Source organism: Ornithorhynchus anatinus, chromosome 5, assembly GCF_004115215.2.
Source record: "Ornithorhynchus anatinus isolate Pmale09 chromosome 5, mOrnAna1.pri.v4, whole genome shotgun sequence".
NCBI lineage: Eukaryota > Metazoa > Chordata > Mammalia > Monotremata > Ornithorhynchidae > Ornithorhynchus > Ornithorhynchus anatinus.
In genome coordinates, this window is record NC_041732.1 from 11906702 (window position 1) to 11926265 (window position 19564).

The 19564-nt window shown below is 51.1% G+C and overlaps 1 protein-coding gene across 2 annotated transcripts in view; it reads left to right on the forward strand.

Moving 5' to 3' along the window:
- PSTPIP1 (proline-serine-threonine phosphatase interacting protein 1) overlaps positions 1–18802 on the forward strand; it is a 99791-nt gene extending 80989 nt beyond the window's left edge. For both annotated transcript variants that reach the window (XM_029066297.2, XM_029066298.2), the window contains 10 exons: positions 10–72; positions 678–776; positions 2394–2439; positions 3218–3297; positions 4273–4371; positions 6995–7091; positions 9854–9944; positions 16191–16255; positions 16627–16724; positions 18519–18802. In XM_029066297.2, coding sequence (XP_028922130.1) covers positions 10–72; positions 678–776; positions 2394–2439; positions 3218–3297; positions 4273–4371; positions 6995–7091; positions 9854–9944; positions 16191–16255; positions 16627–16724; positions 18519–18650 — 870 coding nt within the window. In that variant the 3' untranslated portion in view covers positions 18651–18802. The remainder of the gene's footprint in view (positions 1–9; positions 73–677; positions 777–2393; positions 2440–3217; positions 3298–4272; positions 4372–6994; positions 7092–9853; positions 9945–16190; positions 16256–16626; positions 16725–18518) is intronic.
- The last annotated feature ends 762 nt before the right edge of the window (positions 18803–19564 follow it).

Below are 19564 nucleotides of genomic sequence, written 5' to 3' on the forward strand. Positions count from 1 at the left end.
TTCTCCTAGTATGAGATGGCTATGGATCGAATACAAAAGAGCAAACTGTCCCTATACAAGAAGACAATGGAGGTAGGTTCTGTGTACTCGGATGCCTCCAAATATGGGGGCCTTGGCGTTTCCGAGGTACCGCGGGTGAGTAAACTATGTGGGGCAGAGCAGAGCTCCAAGTGTGGGTTGGGGAAGAGAAGATTTGGGGTTCAACTTGGACAGCCAAGTAAGTAGCCATTTTCCTCTTCTCTCGCATTTTGCAAGGTGGAGTGAGGGTGGGTGTTTCCTGCCTGTTTTTCAAGCTTCTCTAGAGCTGGGCAGAGCTGAATAACGGCTAGATTTTCCCAGCCGCACCCTTCCAGGCTTTCCCACAGGATCCTGAGGATCAGGATCAGAATCCCTGCTCCCTACCTCACTCCCCTCAGGTGCCTGTGAAAGCAGGTGCCACTTCGGACACCGAAGCAGAAGTGGAGGCGGAGACGGGGAGGGTGGGTGCTGAAAATAAAAGCAACGGATGAAAGGCGTCTGGTGCTCTATCTATCCTGGACAGGGAACAGGCTGGTTGGGAAGCTGGAAGCTTTCCACTGGGCGGGTTCTCCTCCCTGGGGAGAAATGGAGGTCTTTACTCGCAGTGTGTCTGAACTCTAAGTTCCCGAGATCCAGACGGGTTCCATTTTCACCCTCAGTCCAAGAAGTCCTACGAGCAGAAATGCAGGGATGCAGACGAAGCCGAACTAACCTCTGAGCGGATCAGTGCTTCGGGCAACCAGAAACAGGTGGAGAAGGTACGTTATGCTTCTGTGCCGGGCGTGGGAGCCCCAAAGGCTAAAATAAGCCAGATGTCAGAGCAGCGTGGTCTAGTGGAAAGAACAAAGCAGTACTGCCTAATGGGTGGTGCACGGGGATGGGAGTCAGAAGGAGCAGGGTCTAATCCAGGCTCCAACACCTCCCCACTATGCGACCCTGGTTAAGTCACTGCATCTCACTGGGCTTCTTGCCTCATTTGTAAAGTGAGGATTAAGACCGTGAGCCCCATGTGGGACAGGGACTGTGACCAACCTGATTAGTTTGTATCCACCCAGGGCTTAGCACAGTGGCTGACATAGAGTAAGGGCTTAGCAAATACCATTAAAAAACACCCCAAAAGCAAGGAAGCCATAGAGGTAGGATCTAGTTCTGGTCTTGACCCCGATCACATAATAATAATGTTGGTATTTGTTAAGCGCTTACTATGTGCCGAGCACTGTTCTAAGCGCTGCTTAAGGCAAGTTATTTATCCTTTCTGGGGGCCTCGGTTTCCTCACATCCAAAATAAGGATACTGATACCTGCTCTTCTAATAATAATAATAATAATAATATATGTTAAGTCTTCACTATGTGCTAAGCACTATACCAAGCACTGGGGTAAATACCAGACAATCAGTTTCCACATGGCACTCACAGTCTGTAGGAGGGAGAACAGGCACGGTATCCCCATTTTGCAGTTGGGAGAACTGAGGCACAGAGAAGTTCAGTGACTCACTCAAAGTCACACAGAAAGCAAGTGGCATAGGCAGGACCAGAACCCAGATCCTCTGACTTCCAGGCCTGGCACTTTCCACTGGCCACGCTGCTTAGTATACAGGAAGGTCCTCTCTCTTCCGGGAAGGTTGTGGAAAAAATAATGAGGCTCTTGAAAGCACTTTGGAAAATTAAAAGATGTGAGAGAAAGTCAGAATATTATTATTGTTACTGTTACACTCTAGTCTTTCTGGGGGAACCTAGAGGCTTGGAGTAGCTCTAGGGAGCCCATCCGGCTGGCCCTTGAATTTTCCCAAAGTAATAATTGGACTGTAGAATGGCTGCCCTCAAGGAGTTTGGGCTTTTGGTTTCAGGATGTGTCTGTTCTCAGCTCTGTAGCCACACAGCCGACCTGGGCTTGGGCCGACTCGGAAAGGGGAGAGCTCCCGGGCCAGCAGTGTGATCCGTGAAGCTGGTGCCTGCCCGCTCTGTGGGCGGCGGAGGGGAGGGGCCGAAGAGAAGTGGTGCTCCTCTCTGCCGGGGCCTTGTCCAGTCTGATCCAAATGGATCCTGATGTCACATTCAAAAGTTACAGGACAGAAAGGAGGTGCAGATTAAACACTGAAGATCACAGGATCACGTGACTTGGAAGAGGAAAGGTGTTTAGTCTTGACTCTGCAGGGTCACCCCTGACTTTTCCTTACGTGAACCCTGGCCTTGAGCACTGGGTTATGGGGTGGGGGCGGGGAGGGCGGGATGGAAAGCAGCATTTGAATATTCACTAAACGGTTTTGTTAAATGCGCTCTAGAGAGCCTTGCATTTCTGCAGCGGCTCCCACAGTCTGAGTCTGGGTCCAGGGCCGAGGCAGAGGTTGCCATGTTTCCTTTTTTCGGATTCTAGAGTCAGAACAAAGCGAAGCAATGCAAGGAATCGGCACTCGAAGCAGGTAAAGCAATTAACCTTCTTACTCTCCCGTGAACCCGGATTCATAGAGAGCCTGGTCAGCCTCGAAGCTTCCAGGACTCGAGACACTTTCCCACTCTCTTCCCTGGCAACTCTTCTCCCACTCTCCTCTGTCTCTGAGGTGGAATTCCATGATCCAGCCCAAAAAGGGATGAACCCAATGGGATGGCCGGGGAGGGTGGGATTTCAGCACATGCATTTATCCCAAGGCGATTCTGGGACTTGTAGTCCCGGAGGACACACACGGATGACACACGGGTGCGATGTACTGTTGACGAGTTGGGTGGGCCTCCATCAGCAGGAGACCTGAGAAGCTCTGTTATGTTGTCCTCTCCGAAGCCCTTAGTACAGTGCTCAGCACACAGTAAGCACTTAATAACACGGATTGACTGAGTGGGTGAGGCAGGTGATCCTGTCTTAGCCCAAGCCTGATTGTCCTTTTCTAGGCCTTGTGCCGAGTCCATACCTTACTCTGTTCTGGTCTCACTCGCCCACGTAAGCCTGGCTAGACCACCCAACGCTATTCTGAAAATACACCGAAAATGTCCAGGTGTTTATCAGAACACGTCCGTACCCTCCAAAGAAGGTCACCAGTTGAGGCTCCCGGGAGCTCAGTTCTTTATGCCAGGGATCCCAGCTGGTCATTTCAGACCCCTTAAAACCCTTTAATAGTGTGGAAAGCCTTCGTCCCCAACTCCCTGGCAAGAGCCCGTGCTAAGCCCGATCAAGTGAGCCGTGTCTGGGTTGCGCTTGTTTTCCAGAGAGGGTTTACAAACTGAACACGGACATCCTGGAGAAGGTGCGGTGTGAGTGGGAGCAGGAGCACAGAAGCACCTGCGAGGTGAGACACTTTCAACGCCAAATCCCCTGGGCCGGCATGGGGTTTCGCCATCGTCGGCTACGGACTTGGGGCGCCCGTCCACCCGGAGGAAGAATTCGTTTGAATTCTCTGAGAGAGGAAATGAGTGAAAACCCAGAAATGCCTAAGGAGCTCATTGGCCTGAATATCACACTGAAATACTAACAGTGGCTGGGGATAGTTCTTTCCCATTGGCTGATTGGCAGTGAATATAAAAGGGATCTTTGCAATCATCAAACAGAATCTGCAGATACTTAACATCGTTCTTGGCTTTGACCTTGAGAACATCCCGCAGAGGCATTAAGGGGGTTGAAAACAATGTCCGGAGCACTCAGCCGCTCAGTTCTTTAGTTTTCAGTTCTTTGCTTTAGTTTTCCAGGCTGAAAATCATCCCCCGTCTCTCTGAGTGCCTCTTTGCTCTGAATGAGGCTGAGGCTTTTTGGTCAACAGGGCAGCTCGTAACGCAAGCTCTGACTATTCCAGAAAAGCCCATTCTAGACGTAGGAGGCTCCAGGGACCCATCTTACCTTGCCTGCTTCAGGTCTAGCCTGCAGCCTTCAGGCACAGCTCCAGTTCCCAAATCGCATCACCCCAACTCCGACAGTTTTTGACTTGCTCAGCTGTTAGCCCGGAGTACACCTGGGATCTATACCAAGTTCTCATTAAAGCTCCAGGTGGGGCTCCTCCCCTCCTCGGTAACTAGTCCTAAACAAGTCAGATTTTCTCCTCTGCTCTCCATTTGCCTCTATTCACCCGCTCCAGTCTGCCCACCATGAATCCTGACAGCTAGGGAAAAAAAAAATGTCCCTCGGGGGAAATTCCTCAGTTTTTGTCCTTCTTTCTCTCTCATTTGTCTTGGTCTTTTTGATGGCCCTGGGTTCTTTCTGCTGTTGATGAGAACAAATTGCCAACAACCAACTTCCTGACAACTCTCTCTCCCTCTCTCTCGGGCTGTAGGCCTTCCAGCTACAGGAGTCCGATCGGATCACCATCCTCCGTAACTCCCTCTGGGTTCACTGTAACCAGCTCTCCATGCAGTGCGTGAAAGACGACGAGGTATGGATACTTGAGGTTTTTCTTTTTTCTTTTAATGAAATTTCTTAAGCACTTATTATGTGTCAAGCAGTTTCTACATACTGGGGTAGATATAAAGTAATCAGATCACACACAGTCCCTGTCCCACACGGGGCTTGTAGTCTAAAAGCAGCGTGGCTCAGTGGAAAGAGCCTGGGCTTGGGAGTCAGAGGTCATGGGTTCTAGTCTCGGCTCCGCCGCTTGCCAGCTGTGTGACTTTGGGCAAGTCACCTAACTTCTCTGTGCCTCAGTGATCTCATCTGTAAAATCGGGATTAAAACTGTGAGCCCCACGTGGGACAACCTGATCGCCTTCTATCCCCCCCAGTGCTTAGAACAGTGCTTTGCACATAGTAAGTGCTTAACAAATGCCACCATAAGGAGAACAGGTATAGAATTCCCATTTATAGTTGAGGAAACTGAGGCACAGAGAAGTTAAGTGATTTGCCCAAGGTCACACAGCAGGCAAGTGGCAGAGCCGGGATTAGAACCCAGGTCTTCTGACGCCCAGGCCCGGGCTCTTTCCAATAGGCCATGCTGTTTCTTCAACTCCGAACAGAGCATTAGCAGGTCAGATGGTTACTGGTTTAACTGCATCAAACGAGAAGAAGGGTGGCCTGATGTAAAAAAAAACCCAGGCCTGTTCTAATCCCGGCTCTGCCACTTGCCTACTGCGTGATCTTGGCAAGTCACTTAGCTTCCTTGGGTCTCAGTTTCCTCATCTGTAAAATGGGGCTTCAATACCTGTTCTCCTTCCTCCTTAGAAAGTGAGCTCCATGTGGGACAGGGACCGTATCTGGCCTAATTACTCCAGTGCTAACTACCCCAGCGCTTAGTACAGTGCTTACCTAGGACCTAGTAAGCACTTAACTAATACTATCTTTAATTATTATTATTATACACTCAAGCGCCCAGATCCGGGAGCTGTCTATGGCTGGCCGAAAATAAAGAGCCTTGTTGTTATCAAAATTACAACCTGTAATTGCAACCTGGAATTCTATCAGTATTACACTGTGAAGAATTCAAGTTTTGTGCCCAGTGGGGAGACGGGGCTTGTAAGTCTCTTGTTGAGAAGCAGCATAGTTTAGTGGATCGAGCACGGGCCTGGGAGTCAGAAGGTCATGAGTTCTAATCCCGATATTGCCACAGATGTGTTGGGTGACCTTTGGCAAATCACATCACTTCTCTGGGCCCCAGTTACCTCATCCGTAAAATGAGGATATAGAGTGGGAGCCCTATATGGGTCAGGGTCTGTGTCCAACCTGACTAACTCGTATCTATCCCAGTGCTTGGAACAGTGCTTGGCACATAGTAAGTGCTTAACAAGGACCATAATCATCGTTCCGTCTGCAAGTGTGTATTAATTTGCTAATCGTTCGGGCACTCGGGAACATGGAAGCTCTCAGGCCACCACAACGATCTTTTCAGCAGGATACCTCGTGCGACCACCAAGCTGGGACCTTACTCGACCCCATTAGCCGAGCCTGACTTTGGCTTAGGACGTGCCCTGGGTCGCCGCGGACCCCGGACCGTGAGCTACTTATTACACCCTCCACTTAGACTGTGAGTCCCTAGCGGGACAAGGGCTGTGTCCAACCTGATCATCTTGTATCTACCCCAGTGCTGGGTACGGAGCTCAGCGTACAGTAGCTCTGAGCAAATACCATCATCAACATCACCCTTACAGGCCAGAAGAGTCCACCTCCCTCTGGTGTGGACCGCGACTGAGCTGCAAAACAACTTCATGGTAGGCGACTAGCGATGGAAGAGAAAGACAGAAAGTGAGAGAGGGAATGGAGGGAGAACAACTCCCAAAACAAAAAACAACAGAAGGCCCTAATTCGAACAGAAGGGTATTTCTGAACCATCTACACTGTAAAGTCCTTATGGGCAGGGAATATTCTACCAACTCTGTTGTACTGTACTCTCCCAAGCACTTAGTACAGTGCTCTGCACACAGTAAGCACTCAAGAAATACCACTGATTGACTAAAATATTGGCACTTCTGGTAATGCCAAAAAGGGCAGAAAAAAAGACAATAGCCAACCGGCTTTTCCCTCTCAAGTCAGAGAAAAAAAATATCAGTCGATCAATCGTATTTATTGAGTGCTTCCCGTGTGTAGTGTACTGTACTAAGCGTTTGGAAGCCTATAGCACCTGATATTTCCAGGAGGTTTTCTATGCAAATTCTAGTCAGGTCCCGATTCTGCTTAGCTTCCAAGATCAGACAGAAATGGACACTTCGGGGTGGTATGGCTGTAGGCATATAGGCTAGAATGGTTAGAACACAACTCAGATCACCCCTTCAACCCATCTGTCTGAAAGAGGGATTTTCCCTGTAATGAATCGATTTACCAGGACCTATCTAGTTGATCCTGGGGTCCCTATCCAGTCCAGAAATCTTGTTTAGAGCCAACCAGCCCTTCAGCTTGCAGAATGACTCCCCAGGGACTGTCTCTTTTATTTCTACGGGCGCCGAGCGCAACGATAAATGCTGATGATGATGATCCCGGAGAAGTGGGTCGTGGGGAGGTTGTAGACCTGATGTTTTCCTACTTCATTCAGCTGAAAGGCTAAAAAGGACAAACTCCCCTTCTCTCCTACAGCACTACGAGGAGGTTCGAGTCAGCTTAGAAGGCTGCAACGTAGACTCGGACATCGACTCTTTCACTCGAAGTAAAATGACGGGAACGGAGCCTCCGGGTAAACCCAGATTGGGATTTGTTTTTTCTTTTTCATCAGCCTGAGAAGTGTCTTTTGCAGTAAGCTCCTTTAGTTTCCCCTTTGCTGAGATATCTAACTTTCTCCAAGAGCCGTGGTTACAGAGGGTCTCTGAGCCAAGACGCTGCCATGCGGATATCTAGATGTGGAACTAAAGGTCAGAGAATGTAATAAGGACAAGAGAAAACTGATAAGAGCAGTCCTAGGAGGGGAAAGGTGAAGGCTGGCGGGAGGGTAATGGAGAAGGCTGGAAGGAAGGTAGAAAGGTAGGCCAGAGAAAAGGTAGAGGCTACTTCCATTTTGGTTTTTTTGCTTTGGGAAGCAGCATGGTCTTGTGTTAAGAGCATAGGCTTGGGAGCCAGAGGACCTGGGTTCTAATCCCGACTCTCCCACTTGCCTGCTGGGTGACCTTGGGCAAGTCACTTCACTTCCCTATGCCTCAGTTTCCTCATCCCTAAATTGGGGGTTAAGACCATGAGCCCTATGTGGGACAGTGTGTCTAAGCCAATTATTTTGTATCTACCCCACTGCTTAGTAATTATGGTATTTGTTCAGCGCTTACTATGTGCCAGGCCCTCTACAACCTGGCGTAGAATGAGCGCTGAACGAATACCACAATTATTGTTATTAGATGTCTGCTCAATTCTTTCAAAACTCTCCCAGCAGAACCAATATTTCACAGTGCAGTTTCCCTTTCCTTTCTGGGTTCGAGAAGAACGAATAGCCATCACATTCTCAGCACCGCAAAAACTACAGTTGTCCCGGGTGGCGTAGCAGAGAATGGGGGCCTGGAAGTTAGAGGGCCTGGGTTCTCATCCCATCTCTGCCACTTGCCCACATCTCTCCATCTGTGAGAAAGCAGGTCTGCCCCAGACTGCATGGGCTCTCCAGAGGTGGACAGCCGTATGTGACAGGATCTCGCCTTTCTAGAACAGAGTGGGTCCCCAAATTGGCCTAGTCAGGGGCATGTCGGTTTTGTCTGGCAACTTGGGCAGATGTCAGTCGACATAAATTCGATCAATTCAGCTACAATAATAACAGTAATTGTGATATTTGTTAAACTCTCACTATGTGCCAGGTACTGTACTAAGCGCTGGGATAGATTCAAGATAATCAGTTGGACACAGTCCCCGCCCCACACGGGGTTCAGTGTTAATCACCATTTTACAGACGAGAGAACTGAGCACAGAAAAGTTAAGCTGTTTGCCCAAGGTCACACAGCGGACAAATGGCAGAGCTGGGATTAGAACCCAGGTCCTTCTGTCTCCCAGGCCCTTGCTCTATCCACTAGGCCACGCTGCTTCTTGATGCCTACAGAAAAGTTAGAGCTTCCAGCCAGCAGCTGTCCTCTGGGGATTTATAATCTATAGTCGCAAGTTGTAAAATTGTAAATTTCCCTACTTAGGGTTTAGCTGACCTTTGTAGAATGGATTTTGTATTTTATTTCATTGGAAACTGGAATGGGGGACTACATATAATTGTGGTCAGATGGATTTGGGGAGGAGGAGGCGATGGTCTCATTATGCTCTATTTAATCAGGCTGGATTTTCTAAAGAAGGTGGATTTGGGGGTAAATTGTGAAAGTAGAGGAGAAAGTAACTGGGAGAATGAAAGTGGGGAGGCCACTCCAGGTATCTGGAATGGTGGAGAGGGTAATTAAGAATAGGAGAGAACAAAGAGCATTATGAAGTGGGCAGTGCTTTCTTCCAACGAAAGATAAAATGGCGGCATGAACCACTGTGGAGATTTGCACGCCGGGAACCGGATATCACTGTTCATTAGTAAACAGTCGACTTCCAAAACAAATGAAATCACCAATCCTGAGCCCTTCAGAAACCCTGGCCAGGAGAAATCTCACAAGCTGGGAGAAGTCAGGCAACTTTCCAGAATTTCAAGTTGCTCAATGGAGCTTTCAGGGGTGAGGCTTCTGGGGATTAGTGATTCCTGGATGGCCCCACTGGTGGATGGAGCTAAGAAGAGGCCACGGGTGCTGTGGCTCCCCGTCCTCCACCTGGAGAAGCATGGAAACTGCTTTTCCCCCCACAGATCCCAGGAGACGGGACCCACCCCAGGCAGTAAGCAGGTGAAGCAGCCACCTCAGGATGCATCCTGAAAAGCGATAACAGGGGTTGAAATTGTGACAGACCCAGCCCAGTGAAGCAGGGTCTATGTGAACAAGACCCAAGACACAAAGGCAATAATAATGGTATTTAAGTGCTTACTATATGCCAAGCACTGTTCTAAGCACTGGGGTAGACACAAGTTAATGAGGTGGGCCACAGTTCCTCTCCCACATGGGGTTCACACTCATCCCCATTTTACAGATGAGGTAACTGAAGCACGGAGAAGCTCAGTGACTTGCCCACGGTCACACAGAAGGCATGTGGTGGTGCCGGGATTAGGGCCCTGATCCTCTGACTCCCGGGCCCGTGCCCTAGCCACTAAACCTCACTGCTTCTCTGGAGCGAGCGTGGAGAGGGGAGGTTAGAGCCCTTCCCCCCAGATATCTATTAAGCCACGTGTGCCTTCAGCATAGCATAATGATGCCAGGTGGGATGGGGAGAAGTGAAGACAAATTTTCACCCCACCTCGGAGCAGTCAGATGTCTGAAGCCGGCCCCGCCCGGGGAAATGCTCCAAAACTCTTCCACGATAGCCCAGACCTGGCATAAGGGGGGGTCGAGATGCAAAGCCCCTCATTTTGTCCTCTGAACCGCTTGACATTTTGGCTCTGTTCTCCTACAGCTCCCATTCCTTACGAGAATTACTATGATCGAGAACCCGACGAAGGCTCCAGCAGCCCCAGCAGCCTCGCGGCTTGCGGGATGATGAAGAGGTGAGAACGATGAGCCTTCGTGTCCGGGACCCCCTCTGCCGGCGGGGGCCACCGGGGAGGAGTCCGGCAGCAGTGATGATGTTGGATATCATGGTCACCCGTGCCCACCCCAGGCTCTCAGGAGCGTCTCTGCCCCAGGCGTGGGCACGTGCAAGAGCAGCTGTGGTTGGATGCGGGGATCGGGAGGGAAAGGGAAACTGCTCTTTCTTCGCCACTGCACCAGAAAGAAGCTCTTGCAAGCCTATTTTTCAATGCAGACTTAAAAAGGAATCTGAGTGACATAGGTCATTTGCGCTTCTGTTTTCTCTTGACTCAGCCCCCCTCTTAGGGAGTCACTGAAACGAGCCTTATCTAACGCAAGCTAACCCCCTGCTCTGTTTTTCGTTTGGGAGTCACTGAAGCAAGCTTTATCTAACGCAAGCTAACCCCCTGCTCTGTTTTTCATTTGGGAGTCACTGAAACAAGCTTTATCTAATGCAAGCTAACCCCCTGCTCTGCTTTTTATTTGGTGTCCTGCCACCCCATGGGGAGAGATTTCAGTTATCCAGGGGTTTGTGCTGCCAGTAAACTGCTTGCCTTGTCCACATTTCCTTCCATTTCTCACAGCGGAAACAATTCCTCACCTACGGTTTCTGTCCTTCAGAGGTTTGAAATGGTTTCTCCAGTTTGCTCTCTCAGCTCCATCTACTCTTTGACTGTGATTTTACCATTTCCTACTTCTTCCCCTCTTTCCAACAACTACATTCTTCAGGTTGGGCTCATATCCCTACCCTGCACAGTTCATTACCATCCTCTTCCAGGCCATTAATAAAAAAAAAACCACCCAAGCCTCCTAAACCAGAGACAAAGCAATTTATCGTTGGAATTGGCTTTCGTGACCATCTATCAGCTGATTTTTTAACTATGTGACACGTTGTGTCTCATTTAACCTCAGATGATTGGAAAGAAAACATGGAGCCGTAGTAATAATAATAACAGAATTTGTTAAGCACTTACTATGTGCCCGGCACTATTCTAAGTGCTGGGGTAGATACAAGATAATCAGGTTGGACAAGGTCCCTGTCCCACATAGGGCTCAGAGTCTTAATGCCTGTTTTTTTACAGATGAGGGAACTGAGGCACAGAGAAGTTAAGTGACTTTGCCCAAGGCCACACACCAGATGAGTGGCAGAGTCAGAATTGGAACCCAGGTCCTGGGCCCTATCTACTAGGCCATGCTGCTTCTCTACAGCTACCCTACATTGGGTTCTTTGGCAAAGCTTTAAATGCATGCAGTTGTTAAAGTCAGCCATTTAGCAGTCCTCCTCTATCAAAACCACCCGGAAGCAGCCAGATAGAAGATGCTGATGGCTGAACGCCAACTCCCATAGCAAAGAAGTGGGAGATGGAAATGGCTTAGCAGGTCTCCCGATCTGGGTTCTCTCCTCTGGCAACCCAGCCATTAATTCGATCGTATTTATTAAGCGCTTACTACGTGCAGAGGTCTGTACTCAGCCAGATTTGTCTTGCAGTCGCCTTAGAACTGGTCCATTACCCTTTTCTTAGGGGTCCTTGACAGGACCCAGTGGCTTTCCCCATTAGTCTAATAATGCTCCCCTAATTCCAAGGCTACTCGAGGCTCAAGGGAAGCCCATTAGATGTTCTTAATGGAAAACATTCCGTTCTCTCAGGGTATCCCCTCTTGACGGGGACACTCCTAGAGTGAGCCGGAGCCAGGGTTGTGGCCGGGAGGAGGGTGATGTCTGGCTTGTGCTTTCGGTGCCGAGAACGACCCGACCTGTTCCCTTTCCTTTCCCAAGTGAATATGGAATTTCTTTGCTGCCCGTAGATGTGTGTCACCATTCACAGCCTCACAATGCACACTTGTGCCCAAGATGTGACAGCTCACTTTGCGATCCAGAGGGACGGGGGAGGAGGAAGAATATGAGTAACTCTCCTTTGACTTATAATTGTGGCACTTGTTAAGCACTTATCATGTGCTGGGATAGACCGAGTTCTAATCAAATCAGACACAGGAGGGACTCACAGTCTCAGGAGAAAGAAGTATTTAAGGCACATTTTACGGAGAAGGAATCTGAGGCCCCAAGAAGTTGTGACCTGCCCGAATCACACAGAACCCAGATCTCCTTACTCCCAGTCCTCTTTCCACTAATAATAATAACAATAATAATAATGATCGCCTTATTTGTTAAGCACTTACTGTGTGGCAATCGCTGCACTCAGTGCAGGGTTAGATACAAGCAAATTAGGTTGGACACAGTCCCTGTCCCACGTGGGGCTCACGGGCTCAATCTCCATTTTGCAGATATGGTAACTGAGGCCCAGTGAAGTGATCTGCCCAAGGTCACCCAGCAGACAAGCAGCAGAGTCGTGATTAGAACCCATGACCTTCGGACTCCCAGGTCCGTGCTCTATCCACTGTGCCAGGCTGCTTCTCACTGCTTCACAACCCCACCGAGGGTTCTGCAGAGGTGTCCTATGCTATTCTTTGGGAGAACAAAGCCCCGATGCACAATACCTGAACACATTTATGTGCAGTTAGTTATATATTAGGAAGCTAAACTCTCCCCTCATACTAGCTGCTGTCAGGATTAGAGTAAACTCAGCCCCTCCCACTGCCGGCTCAGAACTAACCTATCTGAAAATGAGTGTTGCAGGTGCTTTCCCTGTTTTAAGCACCCCCTACCCGCAAAGTCAGGTACATGTGTCAAAACAGATTTTCTTCTCAGCCTTATTTGTGTTTTGCAGTCATCGCTCTTCCTCTGAGTTGGATTAATGGGCAAAAAGAATTCCACCGAATGACATCAAAACATTCTGGGCAGTTGGGTCAACTGGGGCTCGGGATGGGGGAAAAGCAAATATCGGAACCAGAGTCACTAATAGCGATAAAAAAAATGGGAGCGAAAATCCGATCTGATCCAAGAGAACAATTTCCCTAATAACTGGGAGATTACCTAGCAGGAAGGTTGAACACAACTTGTTTCACTCAAAAGAATCAACCTAAGTTGCCCAACTTAACCTGTGCAGGCTTTTGCCTAAAAGTGGTTATTGTTCCCAGGGAGAGGGAGCCATGAATGATGTGTATATTTACGTACACAAATGCTTTACCGTCCTGAACATCCATCAGAGATGCTTCTACGGGTGTGAGTGTGGCTAAACAGATGTGTCCCACAAATCTTTCCCACGCTCACATGTCACTGCCATTGCCTGCGATCAATCAACCAATCCTATTTATTGAGCACTTACTGTGTGCGGGGAACTGTACTAAGCACTCAGGAGAATAAACACGATAATACAACAGACACATTCCCTGCTCACAACGAGCCTGCAGGGTTAGCTGATGCTGTTAGCAGAGACGGCTGCCACTTAAGCCCTCTGCCTCTTGGCCTGCTTGACGCCTTTGCCAAGAGCCACCCCATTCCCTAAAATTCTGCCACGTTGTCGGAAGGGGTGCTTCAGGGTCACCGGGGGGGTTTGTCCACCTGCTTCCCGGAGGTCATGCTACTCTCACCAAGCCTGACCACAGTTGCTTTGCTGTCTTTGGGACAGCATGTCAGGGGCTGGAGTCGGGGAGTGGGGAGGTTGGGGAGAGGAAAACGACCCAAGGGACTGCTGCAAGGTAAGGAATAAAAACGAGAATGGATAAATAGACCTTACCAGTTATAGTCACCTCCAGGTCGTCCCTGTCTCCTGACCTTCATCCCCGGGCGTCTTCACTGGATGTCTGACGGGCACGACAAGCATCTTGCAACTGCCCCGTGTATCAGACGGGCAGTGATCACGCGTGCATCCGCAACACTGACAAATCCAACTCCCCTCATCATACGGCTCCCGGGGGACGCTCCAAGAGGCAATTTCGCAGAGGTTGAATCCTCCTACTAATGGGAGAAGTCAATCAGTCGATCAGTGGTACTTACTGAGCACTTACTGTGTGCCGAGCTCTGTACTACGTGCTTGGGAGGGTGTAATACAAAAGAGTAGGCATAGACGATCCCCGCCCCTGAGGAACACGAGGTCCCGTACACTAACGGGAGCGAGCGGGGCGGGCAACGAGCCTCGGAGCAGTTACTGTGAATGGACAAAGTGCTCCGTCCCCAGTCTCAGGAAGCCATTTATTCAGATGAAACGGTGGCAAGCATAGAGATGAGGAAAGGCCAGCCTCTCTGAGGACATGAGAAGCAGCGTGGCCTAGTGGATAGAGCATGGGCCTGGGACTCAGAGGGACCTGAGTTCTAATCCCAGCTCCACCACTTGTCTGCTGTGTGACTTTGGGCAAGTCAGTTAACTTCTCTGTGCCTCAGTTTCTTCACCTGTAAAATGGGGATTAAGGCTGTGGGGATTAATCACATGGACTATGTCCAACCTGATTAGCTCGTATCTACCCCGGCACTTAGTATGGTGCCTAGTACAGAGTGACTACTGAAACACCATAAAAGAAATAAAACCCACTAAGTGTCAGTGCAGCGGCCAGAAGGGAAGGTGCTCTGAAGGGTCCTTGGAGTCATTTTCAGCAGGAATGCCTGCCGTGCCCTTTAGTTTCCCACTTTCTGGCCCCTAAGAGCAGGGCCCCTTCACTTTGACGGCCTCCGTGGGAGCCCCGGCCCAACCTTCCACAGATCTTCTCTCCTCCACCATTCCCCACCGCCTTTTCTAGAATTGTCGTGAGAGCCAGTATGTATCCCAGATAGAGGGCCGGACTCAGTGGGAGCAAAGGGACCAGTGGGCAAACCTTGAGCTGTGTCTCCACAGCTTTTGGGGAAGGGTAGGTAGCCTGCTTCACCCCTGGAAGCTGGAAAAGGAGCAGAGGTGGAGCCATCTGTTCACTCGCCCCATCCCGGTTAGATCATTCCCGGGTGGTCCAGGGATCTGACAGGATGGTGTGGGGCCCTGGCTCCATCTCTTGCCCCTTGCTGGCAGGAGGAGAAAAATGATTTTAAACTAGATTGTAAGCTCATTGTGGGCAGGGAATATGTCTGCTTATTGTTATATTGTACTCTCCTAAGCGCTTAGTACAGTGCTCAAATCACAGTAAGCACTCAATAAATGCGACTGAATGAATGAACAGGACACCACAGCTGCACTGCAGCCCTCATGGGACGGCGAAGCTTGGGTCCAGTGGGGGCCGGCTCAAGCCGTTCCTCTTACCCTCACCGCAGGGTCTCATGGGAAGAGCCGTCTGTCCGTCTCGTCCCTTCCCTATCTGCTCAGACATCCTGGGCCGTTCTCCAGAAAGGGGTCGGAATTCCAGGGCAGCAGCACGGACCAGGCGGGCCGCATGGAAGACTCCCGGTTGCATCGGGCTCCGTGACTAAGACGATGGAGTTGGGCTGCACCCGAGGGGGTGGTGGCCATGATTTCCTGGCAGGCGGATCTTGACCCAAGAATGCCACCGCCGCGGCGGCTCCAGAACTCTGAGACCACCCCATGCCCATGCTGGTTGAACCCCGGGGCCATCGAGTTGGTGGGGGGACGGTGACGCTTCATGAGGCCTTAGGGTGGGGGTGAGGAGGGAGCTGTTCGTGCCCACCTCCAACCTGCGCCCAGAGAGAACCGGCAGGGCTGCAGATGAGAAGGAAGAGGTTTCCTCCCTTAGAACTTCTTGCTTCCTCTTGTTTTCCTCTTTCCTCTCCCCTCTTCCGTCCTTCCCCTTTCCTCCATCTGCCCCCCCCCCCCCACCTCTCTGGAAAAACCCAATACCTTTTCCAAGCTCTGCAAGTTCAAAATGAAAAGTTGTCACACCTGATTCTCCAACTCAGAAATAGAATGAGCACTTCCTGACTCCACCAAGATGCTGAACAGAATATTGATTGAGACCTACGTCATTGTGATCTACATTCCCCCCACTCCTGTCTGTCTCTTTCTACACACACACACACACACACACACACGCACACACGTACACACCCACAAGATTTATGACCCCAGGGACCAAGAGGGGAAAGGCTCGAAACCAGAGGGCGAGGCCAAAGAATGGTCAGTGTAGCTAAGCGGCTGATGGTTTTATCCAGAGGCCAAAGGAAGCTAAAGGGAATCTCTGCCAGAGCAATCCTCCCTTGGGAAGGAAACTGAGACAGTGAGGCCCAGTCCTGAATTAAGAGGCTCAGATGGGACTCCTCCTATGCTGGCAGGAGCCTCATGTCACCCATGAGCCATCAAGGGGGCCTGCCCCATTGCCCGGTGAGTTCGGGAGGGAAATCGGTCTCAGGCTTTTCTGACGCTCACTCTGTTCTCTCCCTGTTTCGGTAGGTTTTCGGGATTGCTGCATGGAAATTCCAAAAATGAGAATGTGGCCCCCATCGCCCCTCCTGCTGGTAAATTTCCTTCTATGAGCACGCACCCCAGAGCCCCTTGGTCATCTGCTAGGGGTCAGGCTTGGGATGGCCTCTGTGCTCTCCGGTCACTGCTTGCAGTGGGTCAGAGGGAGGAGGACAACAAGGATGGGGGGGGTTCGGGGAGGGGCCGGCCATCTCAGCCTCCTCGCATGCAGAGGGCACGCGGGTAAGCGCCGGGCACGGTTCTGCCGGCACCTGAGGCTGAGGGTTTTTCTGAGCAGGGAGGGACCTCTCCACCAGATATGGGGCTGTTTCTCTCGTCCTCTCCCAAGTGCTTAGTCCAGTGCTCTGCACCCTGTAAGCACTCGATAAAGCAACACCGATTGACGCTGATCCTTTACGTCCCCCAGAGCGCAACGACGGCGTGTACGCAGCGATCGTGGTCAAAGAGTCGAACGCGGATGCCACAGGCCAGGACTACAGAGTTCTCTACGACTACAAGGCACAGGTAACAGTGTCGGAGCAGCTGGGCAGCCCCGTGGGGGTAAATAAACGCACCCTCAGCCGTTCCAGCCTCCGAGTCCTTTCGAGGATTTTACCGATGAGTGGGGACGAGGGTCTCTGGGGTGGATGTCGGGGGGAGACACTGAAGCGGGGGGGGCTGGGAGAGGAGGCACGTTCTGCCAAATTCGTGCCTCAGAGTTCGGGAATCGGTCTACTGGGGACCTCTGGCCAATCCACTGAACGAGGTGGGGGGGCTCACCTGCCGAAGATCTAGGGAAACGTAAGGGAAACTCGCATTAGAGTAGCTGACCCATTTACCGACATTGCGTGCATGTGCAAAACTGATTCTTCCGACATCGCAGAGTGTTCCTACCCGACAGGTGCAGATTGTTGGAAGAACATTTCCTAATTCCCCCTACTGCATCCTGCCCATAGTGAAAACACGCTCTATGGGCGAATAATAATAATATTAACAATAATAATAGTACTTAAGAACTTACTTTGTGCCAAGCACTGTTCTAAGCGCTGGGGTAGCTACAAGCTAATCAGATTGGACACTGTCCCTGCCCCGCACAGGGCTCATAGTCTTAATCCCCATTTTACATTTTTCGGAGGCCCAGAGAAGTTAAGTGACTTTCCCAAGGCCGCACAGCAGATATGTGGCAGAACTGGGATTATTCATTCATTCATTCGATTGTATTTATTGAGCACTTACTGTGTGCAGAGCACTGTACTAAGCACTTGGAAAAGTACAGTAGAGCAGTAGAGAGAGACAATCCCTGTCCACAATGAGTTCACAGTCTAGAGGGAACTTAGAATCCAGGTCCTTTTCACTCCCAGGCCAGTGCTGTATCCATTAAGCCACGCCGCTTCTAAACTGAACGTTGGAGAGGGTCGACGATGCAGCTGAAACACGTTTGCGTCCGACGCTGACTTGTGGCCGAGGGCCAGTCCCCGGTGCTCTCAGTACGGCACTTCCTATAGCACCCTCAGGCTCTGCACGCTCTAAATCGACGAGGACCAAGGGCCCCGTCGTTTCCATCCAGTTCCCTCAAGTCGGACTCCCTCTCTGGAGTCAGACTGGGCTTCGGGCCAGGAGTCATTCATTCATTCAATTGTATTTATTGAGCATCTACTGGGTGCTCACTGTGTGTACTAAGTACTTGGGAATGTACAATACAGCAATAGAGATAATCCCTGCCCACAACGAGTTCACAGTCTAGAGGCACAGGCTAGGGAGCAGGACTGAGTGGAAAGACCTGGCCATCGTCCCGCACTTAAGGGACCTCCCTGGGGGCAAAAGGCTGGGGATGATAATAATTATGGTACTTGGTAAGCGCTTTCTATGTGCCAAGCACTATTCTAAGAGCTGGGGTACACACAAATTAATCAGTTTGGACACAGTCTCTGGGCCACATGGGGCTCACACTCATCCCCCATTTTACAGATGAGGTAACCGAGGCCCAGAGAAGTGTAGTGAGTTGCTCGAGGTCAAACAGCAGACTAGCGGCAGAGCCGGGATTGGAACCCAAGTCCTTCTGACTTCCAGGCCCGTGCTCTATCCAATAGGTACCGGTGTGAGGAGTTGTGATCTGAGCCGAGGCAGGGGCTGAGTCCAGAACCTGGCAGGGAGGGTCAGGAGCTAAGCCCCGGCCTGTGGCTTCACTGGGTCATCGGCCAGGAAGCGACTCCGTAGCCGCGAGGCCAGGAGAAACCTCTGGGGCTCCGGGGCGGGTGGGAAGGGCTGGCGGTGCAGCCCCTGACCCGTCCCCCCTCTCTTCCCCGGGATCTCGTTTAGAACTCCGAAGAGCTGGACATCAGCGTGGGAGACATCCTGGCAGTCATCATGGAAGGGGAAGATGGCTGGTGGACGGTAGAGAGGAACGGCCAGCGAGGCTTCGTCCCCGGCTCCTACCTTGAGAAACTCTGAGCGAGGAGGAGGAGGTCGGGGTCTGGCCGCCGGCTCTCTCCCCGGGGCGGGTCCGACACGCTGAGCTGAGCTGCTCGTGGCTCGTTCTCCTAAAGTTTCGGCCACCACGATGTTTACATTTCCTCGACCAAGCCATCCAGGGGTGGGGAGGGGCAGGGGCGGATCCCTGGGTTTGGGGATGGTTTGGAAGGGGGCGATGGATGGGTGGGGAAGGGGGCTCTGCTGGGCTAACACTTTATTTTATAAATCGGAGACGGCTACCCTGAACCCGGCCACCCGTAACGGTCTGGCCGTTTGGAACCAGGGCCCTGGCGTCACGGGACACCTTCCCTCGTCTCTTTAAGCCGCTGTAACGTTTACTGGTGCAGAACGGGATGTCGTGTAGATGGGCCCCACCTTTTTGCCCGTCTCCGGGTCGAACGCGCACAAAATGTATCTCCCCGTCCCTGTGGATGTGCCCATTCCCTCGGCCCGGATGAGTCGGGGTAAGAGGGACCCCGGCTCCTCCCTCCCCGCCTGATCCTTCTCCGTTTCAGAAGGGAGTCAGCGGCTCCTGCCAGGCTGGGCCGGGGTCCCGAACGATCACGACTGCAGGGCGGGAGCTCGTCGTGGGCAGGGAACGTGTCTACCGACTCCGATGTATTGTATTCTCCTAAGCGCTTAGAACAGTGCTCTGCACACAGGAAGCGCTCAATAAATAATACCACTGATGGATTGCCTGTTTCTCTTCCAGCAGCCGTAGAAGTATAGAGGGGGCAGCTTGAAAGTCCAATAATAATAACGTTGGTATTTGTTAAGCGCTTACTATGTGCCGAGCACTGTTCTAAGCGCTGGGGTAGACACAGGGGAATCAGGTTGTCCCACGTGGGGCTCACAGTCTTAATCCCCATTTTACAGATGAGGGAACTGAGGGA